Genomic DNA, 12,647 nt, shown 5'->3' on the forward strand with positions numbered 1-12,647 from the left:
TCTCTTTTCCATATTTGACCTTATTTATGATGAATTTGGTGTCATGTATTTTTTCCTTTTCCTAATGGCTGCTTTCTGGGATCTTTTTTTTTTTTTTAATGTAATGCCTCCTCCAGTGGAAAAGGTCAAGAACCAGTGGGATAACACCCAGCACGGTGTGGAGTTAAGACGGCAGCAGCTGGAGGACATGATTATTGACAGTCTCCAGTGGGATGACCACAGGGAGGAGACTGAAGAGCTCATGAGAAAGTATGAGGCTCGCCTCTATATTCTTCAACAGGCTCGAAGGGATCCACTTGTCAAACAGATTTCTGATAGTCAAGTAAGTAAGGCTCATTAGTTACTTTCTGGCATTACCAATCTGTGGGATATGCTTTTTTAGTCTATTGTTAGCCATAATTTTTAGGACCCTTATCATAAAGTTTTCCCAAGTGCTTAGAATGTACATTGAAATTTATGTAAAGAATTTGACCAGGAAGGTTGTTGTGGAAAATTTCCAGAGTAATAACGAGTAGAAATGTACTTGTATCCCAGAATTACAGCTCACTGATTCTTTGCAGATGGAACACACCCATGAACCAACATCTAGAAAGAAAACACCTTCAGAATCCCAGGAATCCTCCTTTTGCTTCCTTCTGTATTTACGTTGAAGGTCATTTTTATTTATGAAATCTCCCAAAATGTTCATGAGGGCTAAAGTAGTGAACAAGGGCTTCTCCAGTGACACTAGTGGTAAAGAACCCTCCTTCCAATGCAGGAGACTTAAGAGATGTGGGTTTGATCCCTGGATCAGGAAGATCCCCTGGAGGAGTTCATGGCAGCCCACTCCAGTGTTCATGCTTGGGGAATTCCATGGAAGGAAGAGCCTGGCAGGCTACAGTCCAGAGGGTCACAAAGAGTCAGACGTGACTGAAGAGACTTAGACATGTAGTGAACAAATCAAATATTAAGTTTAGTTTCTTTTAATACCTTTGTAACCAAACTGTTTTATCAGTATCATCAGAGCAAGTACCTTTTTTATGATTAGTTTGATTATAGAGTTGATGATATTGAATACTTATGGTACTTCAAAGTGCTACATTAAATCTCTCTACAATCATAGAAAATATTCTTGAATTGGAGGTTATGGTTGTTAGGTTATATTGTGGTATAACATTGATTTGCCCTTCAGATAGCCTAGATGAAGGTGTATGCTTGTGAAGGATATAATATAGAATATATGGGGAGCAGAATCTGAAACAGGACAGCATGTTTTTATTCTTCAGACCTGTAGACTTTCCATGATTGCTATTTAAAAATCAAGTGGCCAGGTATCCTGGTTTTCTGGATCATTCTCTGTCTATCTCTATGCTATCTGCTATGCTATCACTATCGTTCTCTATGTTATCTGCTGATTTGTTTTAACCAAATGACTAAAAAAATAATAATCAGCAAAGCCCCTGGACTCTTAACCAGAGGAATACAATTGAAAGCGATATCAGTATTTCAATCATTATATTCAGAATATTCTTTTCTAATTAGCAGCATTAGCATGAAAAGGGAAAAAGATATGACACTGAAAGATGAACTCCCCAGTTTGGTAGGTGCCCAATATGCTACAGGAGAAGAGTGGAGAAACAACTCCAGAAACAATGAAGTGATGGAGTCAAAGCGAAAACAGTGCCCAATTATGCATGTGACTGGTGATGGAGGTAAAGTTCTGTAAAGAACAGTATTGCATAGGAAACTAGAATGTTAGGTCCATGAATCAAGGTAAACTGGAAGTAGTGAAAAAGGAGATAGCAACAGTGAACATTGACATTTTAGGAATCAGTGAACTAAAGTGGACTGGAATGGGTGAATTTAATTCAGATGGTAGTTATATCTATTACTGTGGGCAAGAATCCCTTAGAAAAAATGGAGTAGCCATCATAGTCAACAAGAGTCTGAAATGCAGTGCTTGGGTGCAATCTAAAAAATGATAGAATGATCTCTGTTCGTTTCCAAGGCAAACCATGCAATATCACAGTAATCCACGTCTGTGCCCCAACCAGTACTGCTGAAGAAGTGAAGTTAACAGTTCTATGAAGACCTACAAGAACTTCTAGAATTAACATCCAAAAAAGATGTCCTTTTCATCATAGGGGACTGGAATGCAAAAGTAGAAAGTCAAGAGATACCTGGAATAACAGGCAAGTTTAACCTTGGAGTACAAAACAAAGTAGGCCAAAGGCTAACAGTTTTACAAGAGAATGCACTGGTTATAGCAAACACCCTCTTCCAACAACACAAGAGAAGACTCTACACATGGACATCATCAGATGGTCGACACTAAATCAGATTGATTATATTCTTTGCAGCCAAAGATGGAGAAGCTCTGTACAGTCAGAAAAACAAGACTGGGAGTTGTCTATGGATCAGATCATGAGCTCCTTATTGCCAAATTCAGCCTTAAATTGAAGAAAGTAGGGAAAACCACTAGACCATTCAGGTATGACCTAAATCAAATCCCTTAAGATTAAACAGTGAAAGTGACAAACAGATTCAAGGGATTAGATCTCATTGACAGAATGCCTGAAGAACTATGGACAGAGGTTTGTGAAATTGTATAGGAGACAAAGATCAAGACCATCCCTAAGAAAAAGAAATGCAAAAAGGCCAAATGGCTATCGGAGGAGGTCTTACAAATAGCTGAGAAAAGAAGAGAAGTGAAAGGCAAAGGAGAAAAGGAAAGATATATCCATCTGAATGCAGAGTTCCAAAGAATAGCAAGGAGAGATAAGAAAGCCTTCCTCAGTGAACAATGCAAAGAAATAGAAGAAAGCAATAGAATGGGTAAGACTAGAGATCTCTTCAAGAGAATTAGAGATACCAAGGGAATATTTCATGCAAAGATGGGCTCGATAAAGGACAGATATGGTATGGATCTAACGGAAGCAGAAGATACTAAGAAGAGGTGGCAAGAATACACAGAAGAACTATACAAAAAAGATCTTCATGACCTAGATAAGTAAAATGGTATGATCATTGACCTAGAGCCAGACATCCTGGAATGTGAAGTCAAGTGGTCCTTAGGAAGCATCACTACGAACAAAACTAGTGGAGGTGATGGAATTCCAGTTGCACTATTTCAAATCCTGGAAGATGATGCTGTGAAAGGGCTGCACTCAATATGCCAGCAAATGTGGAAAGCTCAGCAGTGGCCACAGGACTAGAAAAGGTCAGTTTCCATTTCAATCCCAAAGAAAGGCAATGCCAAAGAATGCTCAAACTACTGCACAGTTGCACTCATCTCACGCGCTAGTAAAGTAATGCTCAAAATTCTCCAAGCCAGGCTTCAATAGCATTTGGACTGTGAACTTCCAGATGTTCAAGTTGGATATAGAAAAGGCAGAGGAGCCAGAGATCAAATTGCCAACATTCATTCGATCATCGAAAAAATAAGAGAGTTGCAGAAAAACATCTACTTCTGCTTTATTGACTATGCCAAAGCCTTTGACTGTGTGGATCACATTAAACTGTGGAAAATTCTGAAAGAGATGGGAATACCAGACCCTTTACCTGTCTCCTGAGACATCTGTATTCAGGTCAAGAAGCAACAGTTAGAACTGGAGGTGTAGCAACAGACTGGTTCCAAATCAGGAAAAGAGTACATTGAGGCTGTGTATTGTCATCCTGCTTATTTAACTAATTTACAGAGTACATCATGAGAAATGCCCGGCTGGATGAGCACAAGTGGGAATCAAGATTGCTGGGAGAGATATCAATAACCTCAGATATGCAGATGACACCACCTTTATGGCATAAAGCAAAGAAGAACTAAAGAGCCTCTTGATGAAAGTGAAAGAGGAGAGTGAAAAAGCTGTCTTAAAACTCAGCATTCAAAAAGTGAAGATCATGGTATCCAGTCCCATCACTTCATTGCAAATAGATGGGAAACAATGGAGACAGTGAGAGATTTTATTTTTGGGGGCTCCAAAATCACTGCAGACAGTGACTTCAGCCATGAAATTAAAAGATGTTTCCTCTTTGGGAGAAAAGCTATGACCAACCTAATAACATATTAAAAAGCAGAGACATTACTTTGTCAACAAAGGTCCATCTAGTCAAAGCTATGGTTTTTCCAGTAGTCATATATGGATGTGAGAGTTGGACCATAAAGAAAGCTGAGCACCTAAGAACTGATGCTTTTGAACTGGGTGTTGGAGAAGACTCTTGAGAGTCCCTTGAACTGCAAGGAAATCATACCAATCAATTGTAAAGGAAATCAGTCCTGATTGTTCATTGGAAGGACTGATGCTGAAGCTGAAACTCCAATACTTGGGCCACCTGATGTGAAAAACTGACTCCTTGGAAAAGACCCTGATGCTGGGAAAGATTGAAGGCAGGAGGAGAAAGGGACGACAGAGGATGAGATGGTTGGATGGCATCACTGACTCGATGGACATGAGTTTGAGCAAGCTCTGGGACTTGGTGATGGATAGGGAAGCCTTGCATGCTGTAGTTCATGAGATTACACAGAGTCAGACATGAGTGAGCGACTGAACTGAATTAGCAGTATAGTTCTGTTCTTCTGGTACTCTAGGGTGGGTTTTTCTGCTAGTTGCTACAAAAATTATGAGAACATTCCTTTGTCATTTAGGTTTCATAGGGAGTATCTTGATGCAGGAGAGAAGGCAATGGCACCCCACTCCAGTACTCTTGCCTGGCAAATCCCATGGACAGAGGAGCCTGATAGGCTGCAGTCCATGGGGTCGCTAGGAGTTGGACACAACTGAGGGGCTTCACTTTCACTTTTCACTTTCATGCATTGGAGAAAGAAATGGCAACCCACTCCAGTATTCTTGCCTGGAGGATCCCAGGGACGGGGGAGCCTGGTGGGCTGCCGTCTATGGGGTCGCACCGAGTCGGACACGACTGACGCGACTTAGCAGCAGCAGCAGCAGCAGCATCTTGATGCAAGGGCTCTCAGGGAAAAAAAATGTATCATAAAGCCAGTGCCTATGGACACACAGCATCAATATAATTTATTCAGGCACTCTCAGTAACCCTTGCTTCACTACTGAATTCACCCAACAATTAACTTTGTAAGCAGGCATAGTGATCCAGGGGCAAGAAGATTTCCATATTGTCGACCTTTCTGCATCTCCAAGTGCATATAGAGGAACTAACTCTATAGTAAATTCATTCCTATGAGATGTGTATTCCTCTTACGATCAGATGCATAGCATTTGTAATGAACAAGGCAAATGGTTCGAGGAATTAAAATATATCAAAGAGGAAAAGATAGTAATCTTTTAACACCATCTGCTATGTACTTGCTATGTACTTGATCACTTTTCACTTCCAGAATTATTTTTGTTTGAGTTTACATGCAAGAGTTTGTCTTATAATGTTTTCCTTTCTTTTGATATCTGTGTCTGAAACATATTAAAACCTATTGAAAAGACGAAGTGTTTTGGTCATATTTGTAACTGAGTGATCCAGTCTTAATGATTACATCTGAAATTACACCTTAGATGCTGCTTCAAGAACTGGCTGCTGGAGATGGTGTTGTAATGGCATTCGATAATGTCCTGCAGAAACTGCTGGAAGAATATGGCAGTGATGACACAAGAAATGTGAAAGAAACCACGGAGTACTTAAAAACATCATGGATCAATCTAAAACAAAGGTATTGCTGAGGCCTTGACAGGTGTATGTATGTATATTGTCAAGTTGAGAATTTGATTGCTCTGGCCTTCTCATGGAAGCATGTAGAAGATGTCCCTACTAGATGCATATTTTATTATTTTTTTAAAAAATATTATGCTGTACCAAGTTAGTATTATCACACTTTAAGATAGTGTGATATGTTAGCTAATTGAATTTCTGCCATGGAGTATTTCCTTGAGTAAGTCTAAACCTTGACAGTGATCATTTTATGAGTTCTGATTTTCTTATGCGTCTCAGCATTGCCTAGAATACATTTGGTGGTACTCTGATGGTAAGGAACACTTTGGTATTATGGCACCTCAGGGTAACATTATGCCTAATAGTGAAACATGTGCTATGTGGCCAGGTTATCCTCATTTGAGGCTGAGAATACATGGATGCACACTAGACTCCTGAAATATACTAAGTGTATATTGGGCTCCAACTCATTTATTATCTTTTCTTTCCGTTACTCTGTCTTGTCAGTATGTTTGGAGCAGTCTAAAATAGCATGTGTTTATAAGAGAAATTTTTCTGTCACTTGAACATCTAGAATTTGAGGCAGCGTTAACAGTGGTTAGCATCTCTTTAAGGCTGCATATTTATATTCATCTTCAGTAAAAGAAAGTGTGTACTTCCTGCATAGTACTGGGAATACCTGTGTCTAAATGAAATTATGGCTTCACACACATCTTATATATTCAGATGCAAATGCCTGAAAGCTAATTTGATATCAAAACCACATTTATTTTGCAGTGAATAAAATAGAACACTTTATTATACATATTACTGGTAATGAATTATAGCCAAATGTTTAGTAACAGTTTGATCTGGATGTATTTTGTACATTTTTAAAATGTCATTTTTAGTTAGAATCTATATTGTAAATTTTGGGAAACTCAAAGAAAATTATGAGGCAGTTCATGAACATGAATATGTTGCTCTGTCTCCCTTGGATTCTGGAGAAAATAAAAACAAGTGTAGGAAATACAAAACTCTGAAGTGGTTAAAGCAGAATATAGTTGCAATATTGATCTTTCTAGCATTTTAGAACAACTGCTTTTCTTTTGTTGTGACAGATAATTTGGGCATAGTAAGGATTCTAAAACTAAGGTGGGAAAGAAGGGGAATTAAAAGCATCTTTAAAGTACAAACTTACATTCTGGGGATGTAATGTAAAGCATGGTAATTATGGTTAACAGTACTGTATGTGTACTTGAAAGTTACTAAGTCTTAAAAGTTCCCATCACAAGAAAAATCTGTAACCATGTGTGGCCATGAATGTTAACTAAACCTGCTATGCAAATCATTTTGCAATATATACATGTATCAGATCATGGTAAGCGAATATAGTTGCATACGTCAATTGTATCTCAGATAGAAACCCCAAACGTAGCACTGAGAGAAATCATCCTTCAGCGTACTTCGCCCGTGTTTCCAAATATTCCATCTGTAAGAATTATGACTTTGTTTATATTGTAAACAATACCGGAAAAATTGATCACTTTGGAATGTGTGGCCTGCTTTATTTAGCAACTCCAGTTCTTTTTTTTTGCTTTTACTTTGTAAATATTTTAAGACAGCCTACAGCAGTAGTTAGATTAGATGGAAGAGGCAATTAAAAATGAATTATATTCCAAGGTGATCTTTCATTTATCAAAGCTGAGACGACCACAGTGTTCCAGTTTCATAGTAGTTAACAAGTCATTCTCTTTATTTTCTTTCTGCATTTCGGGGGGAAATAAATAAACATGTTAATATTTAGATATGATTTAGATATATGATTATCTATAAAGCAGAGAAAATACAACAAAATTGTGGCTCACAGCATCCCAGCATGAATAACAGCTCTAGTGCTAGGATTTTCTCTTTTAAACAGAATGATATTTACAACTTTTAGCTGTTTAATTGGAGATGTCTCTAGAATATAGAAATCTTTCCTTGCCTTCTTAAGTATAGTACGTGAACCTATATTAAACATTTTTTGAATCTTGGCATTATTGTTATGAAGATAGAATTAAGGAACTGTAAAAGCTGTACGTGACCTTATAGTTCACTTAAACTGGTGTTTCTTAACCTTTTTGTCATTATAGTGATAGTGAAGTCGCTCAGTCGTGTCCGACTCTTTGCGACCCCATGGACAGTAGCCAACCAAGCTCCTCTGTCCATGGAATTTTCCAGGCAAGAATACTGGAGTGGGTTGCCATTTCCTTCTCCAGGAGATCTTCCTGACCCAGGGATCGAACCCAGGGCTCCCACACTGTAGGCAGACGCTTTACCGTCTGAGCCACCAGGGAAGGCCATCATCCCCCTAAAAGAACATTTTCAGTTTCCTGCTCCCAGGACATTGTAATAGTGTGATCTGTCTTGGTACTTTATAGTTATATGATTTCTTCCTAAAAAGAGTCAATTTTTCTCACTCCCTTTACCACCTCACCCCACCAAAAACCATTTATCTCTTCCATTGAGAATACTTGGTTTCCTGTAATGCTCTTAGGCTCAGAGAAGGTAAATGACATGTTCAAAGGCACAGAGCAGAGCCAAGATGACATTTTTCTAAACTGAATTGTGACACTACTCTCCATGTTGTGAAGAATTGGTAGCAAATTTATTCAGGTTGCTATGCTCTGTGAGATTCTGTGCTTTGTTTTTCGTGTATAAATTTTGTTGGGCATCTCCTCATGGTCAGGCTCTGTGCTAAGCTCTTCCCTTGTATTATTTTATGCTCACAACAACCACAAGAGATAGGCAGAATTTTCATCAATGTTGTCAATGAATAAACTGAAGCAGAGAGAAGTTAAGCAAGACCTAAGATCACACAGCTCATATGGACAGAGCTGAGCCTGGAATCCAAATCTTTTTGCCTATGCTGTCAGGCTCTTACCTTCCTTTAAAGTAGTTTTATTTTTCTTCTTTGTTATCAGAACTTTAAGCTGTTGCTGGTGACGGCTCTGTGTACCCATCTCTTGGATCTTTGGCATTCCAGTTACTGGTTCTTATCTATGTTGAGTTTAGAAACCTGATCTGATTAAAGATATGGGAGCATCTGCTATGAATAAATGTAACTCTCTTCCAGAACGTGGCCATTGTGCCTGTTGTAGTGGCCGTGGAACAGCCTTATACTGTGGTTTTTCCCTTATTGTCCAGGCATATTCTGAATGTACATCATTGTCAGCCAGATTCTGGAGGGGTGAAAGGTTGTTAGATTGCCATGGAACACTGTTATTGCGGCATAATGTGTGAAGTTTAATATCAGCTTTCAAAGGAAATGTTTTGTCTGAATTGCAGTTTGACTAAGTAATTTGGCCATTCACAGTTACAGGTCCACAGTCCCTTATCTGTCATACCAAAATCCAATAGGCTCTGATAACTGAATGCTTTGAATTGACATGAGGCTATTTATTATAGTCTTTATTTATCCTGCTTAGTGCAAATAACTTTGTTCCTAGCTGCAGAAATATTAATGTGTTTGCTACTTCAGACTGTAGTTGGGGTTAATATGCCATTTAGATACATTCATAATGGTTTCCTAATGTACAAAAAATTTCTTAGTTCTTAAACATAGCTGGCTCTCAATATTTTGGATTCTGTAACCAACAGGTCTGTGTCTAACATTTTAAACTAATTGAAATACCTTGTGCTTACTTGTGTCCAACTCTTTGTGACCCCATGGACTGTAGCCTCCAGGGTCCTCTGCCCATGGAATTTCCCAGGCAAGAATACTGGAGTGGGTTGCCACTTCCTACTCTAGGGGATCTTTCCTACTCAGGGATCTGGCCTGTGTCTCCTGCATTGGCAGGTGGATTCTTTACCACTTAGGGCCACCTGGGAAGCCTAGGACATATCTTGACTACCATTCTTTTCACCAGTGAATTTTTTTTCTTACATTTCTTAATGCCCATTAACAAATTCTATAGCGCACATTGAGATAATGATAGTTGAAAGTTACTAACAGTAACTTTTGGAGTGTAGTTGCCTCAGTTGGATCTGAAATGTTATTTTAACCCTGGAGTGCATATATTCATGTATATGTGTATGTATATACACATACACAGATACTTGCACACATACATGTGCACACAATTATTTATCCTGAAATATTGTGAGGGAAATGAGACAGTATAACTTTATGTTATAAAGAATAAATGATCCTATAGATCATTAATTACTGGATATTTTTCTCTTTGTCTTCATTCCCTGGAAGCCAGCTTTTGCTGCCTACTTTAAGGCATTTCTTGGTTTGTGTAGGCAGGACAAAAAGCACACCGGCTATGGTATATAATAGTCCTTGATTGACATCACTACTTTATTCACTTATTTGTGTGAACTTTCACCAAGTTATTTCAGTTTACTGAGTTTCAGTTACTTGCTTCTTGTTGTTGTTCGTTGTTCTAGTCACTAAATTATATCTGACTCTTTGTGTCCGCATGGACTGTAGCCCGCCAGCCTGCTCTGTTCATGGGATTTTTCCAGGCAAGAATACTGGAGTGGGTTCCTCCTCCAGGGACTCTTCCCAGCTCAGATATCAAACCCGCATCTCCTGCATTGGCAGGTAGATTCTTTACCACTGAGTCCACGAAGGAAGCCCTGACTTGTACAGAACATAATATCTAATGAGTGAGACTATTGTGAAGATCAAAAATTATGTATAAAAGTTCCCTGTACATGGTACATGCTCAACAAAAGATTACCCCAAATTATTATCATCTGCTCTGTTATACTGTGTCTTCCTTGTAAATCCATTGGCCTTCAGTCTGTTTGACAGTACTGTCTGTGGTTAAATGAGCGGAAGGCTGAGTCATCCTCAGTTGTTTGTCTATAGTCATTTTGAATAGTCTCTGCTTTAATTAGTGACAAAATATTTGATGATCTGATTTACTGAGTACAGTATAGATTTTCTAAATGTTTATTAACAAATGGAACTTTTAGAAAATGCAGCTTTCTTGGTTGGAGTCCTTGTCTGTTCAGTCTGCTATAACAAACACTACGATTGGGTGGCTTATAAACTACAGAAATGGAAGTCTGAGATCAGGGTGCCAGCGTGGTTGGGTGGGGACCCTCCTCTGGACAGACTTCCTGTTCCCCCATGTGACAGGAGGGAGAAGAGTACTCTCTCAGGCTTCTTTTATAAGACCATTAATCTTATTCACGGTGGCTCTGCCCTCATGACCTAATTGTCTCTCAAAGCCCTCAGTTCAGTTCAGTTCAGTTGCTCAGTCATGTCTGACTCTTTGTGACCCCATGGACTGTAGCCTTTCAGGTTCCTCTATCCATTGGGATTCTCCAGGCAAGGATACTGGAGTGGTCTCCTCCAGGGGATCTTCCCATCCCAGGAATGGAACCCAGGTCTCCCTCATTGCAGGTGGATTCTTTACTGTCTGAGCCACCAGGGAAGCCCAGCAGTGTAGCAAAGAGAATATTTAAAGAAAGAATGGAGAGAAGAAAATGTTTCTAGCAAGGAATGATCCATTGTGTTTCATTAAACTGAGAAATCCAAAAAGATGACGTAACACTATTCCTGGAATTCCACATCTTGGAGATTCTTGTTAGTTTGAAAAGTACAACTTCAAGGAGTGATGCAGTAGAAGCTAGAGAGTTAGGTGAAGTTGAGGAAGTAGAAACAATTTGTGGGACCATCTATAGTGAAGTTTGTTGTTAAGAGGGTTAGAGAGATTAGGTACTACCTGGAAGGCAATGAAGGGTAGAGAGAACTGAATAACTTTTCTTTAAAATGGAGAAAAATAAAGCATGTGAATGTGCTCATGGGGTTGATCTAGTAGAGTTATGATTCAAGACTGAGGAGAGAAAGGAAGAGGAAAGAGGTCCTTCTGTTGATAAGAAGGCGAGATCTGTAGAATTGAGTTTGGTAAGAGCTGGGATGCTTTTTCCATTATGACAGAAAGGCAGTGAGAAGATGAATGCAGATGTCCATGGCCTGGAGCTTTAGTGGTGGGAAGTTGAAAGATTCTTAGTGCAATGACGTCTGCTTTCTTTATGATCCATGAGGCATCCTCTTAGTGAGGTTGGAGGTGGGACTTCGAGAAGTTTGAAGAAAGAGGATCATTTGTAAAATCAGTCTAGGTGGATGGGACAGATAGCTTCCCAAGGGAACTTCAGTGCTGGGCAGTGCTGGGTCCCTGTTTGTGATCTCTAATACATTTAAAGGGAAGATAGTCCTGTTGTAGTGCTCTTTAGCAATGTGTATCTACTTGGAGGTAAGTCAAAAGAATGCAGATGAAACACAGAGAGGGAGTGGGGGAGAGGAAGGTATTTGTAAGGGAGTGGAGACTGGGACCTTCTAGTCCATAATGGTGTCTATCATGTCCCTTTCCCTGCGGGGTGAAGTCCCTCACTGGAGCCTGTGGCTTGTTAAGCAGATCTTGAGTTCAATTTCAGACTCTACTTCATTGCTGAGGCAGCGAGCAGTGTCTATGTGCCATTTCCATGGACATGGAGGTTAGCATATGAACACAGTGGAGAATGTCTTCTGCTTTGAAGGAGTGAGATTTTGTCTGGAAGATAGGAGAACAATGGCTTGGAAAGCAACCATGCGAAGGAGGCAGACCCTCATGTGAATGCTTTACCCCAGGCATATAAGGTTCCAGAGAAAAAAGAAAAAGCTTTTTAAAAGTTCAGATAAATTCATGGCCTTACGGAAACCATTTTCAGTTGACAAGGTGAAGGGATTAATCTGAGGAGTCTGCCAGTAGTAGGATAGGTTTCCAGGTTTAATGGAAGAAGGGTTTTGAGGGTAGATTGGGGAAGGTGTGGAGTAGTGTTGAGGTATGGTTCAGTATTGGCTGGCTAATGAAGATCAAATATTTTGTAGTGACTTAGTGAAATTAAATTCTTAGCAGCCAAAGATGGACAAGCTCTATACAGTCAGCAAAAACAAGCCCGGTAGCTGACTGTGGCTCAGATCATGAACTCCTTATTGCCAAATTCAGACTTAAATTGAAGAAAGTACGGAAAAC

At 39.4% G+C, this 12,647-nt stretch overlaps 1 protein-coding gene across 11 annotated transcripts in view; it reads left to right on the forward strand.

Annotated features, from left to right (window-relative positions):
- The window catches only part of UTRN (utrophin), a 556,684-nt gene that overhangs the window by 272,517 nt on the left and 271,520 nt on the right, over positions 1 to 12,647 (forward strand). For all 11 annotated transcript variants that reach the window (XM_010808643.4, XM_015472890.3, XM_010808642.4 and 8 more), the window contains 2 exons: positions 117 to 322; positions 5,499 to 5,653. In XM_010808643.4, the coding sequence (XP_010806945.1) occupies positions 117 to 322; positions 5,499 to 5,653 (361 nt within the window). The remainder of the gene's footprint in view (positions 1 to 116; positions 323 to 5,498; positions 5,654 to 12,647) is intronic.

Source organism: Bos taurus, chromosome 9 (genome assembly GCF_002263795.3).
Source record: "Bos taurus isolate L1 Dominette 01449 registration number 42190680 breed Hereford chromosome 9, ARS-UCD2.0, whole genome shotgun sequence".
In the NCBI taxonomy this organism is placed as follows: Eukaryota; Metazoa; Chordata; class Mammalia; order Artiodactyla; family Bovidae; genus Bos; species Bos taurus.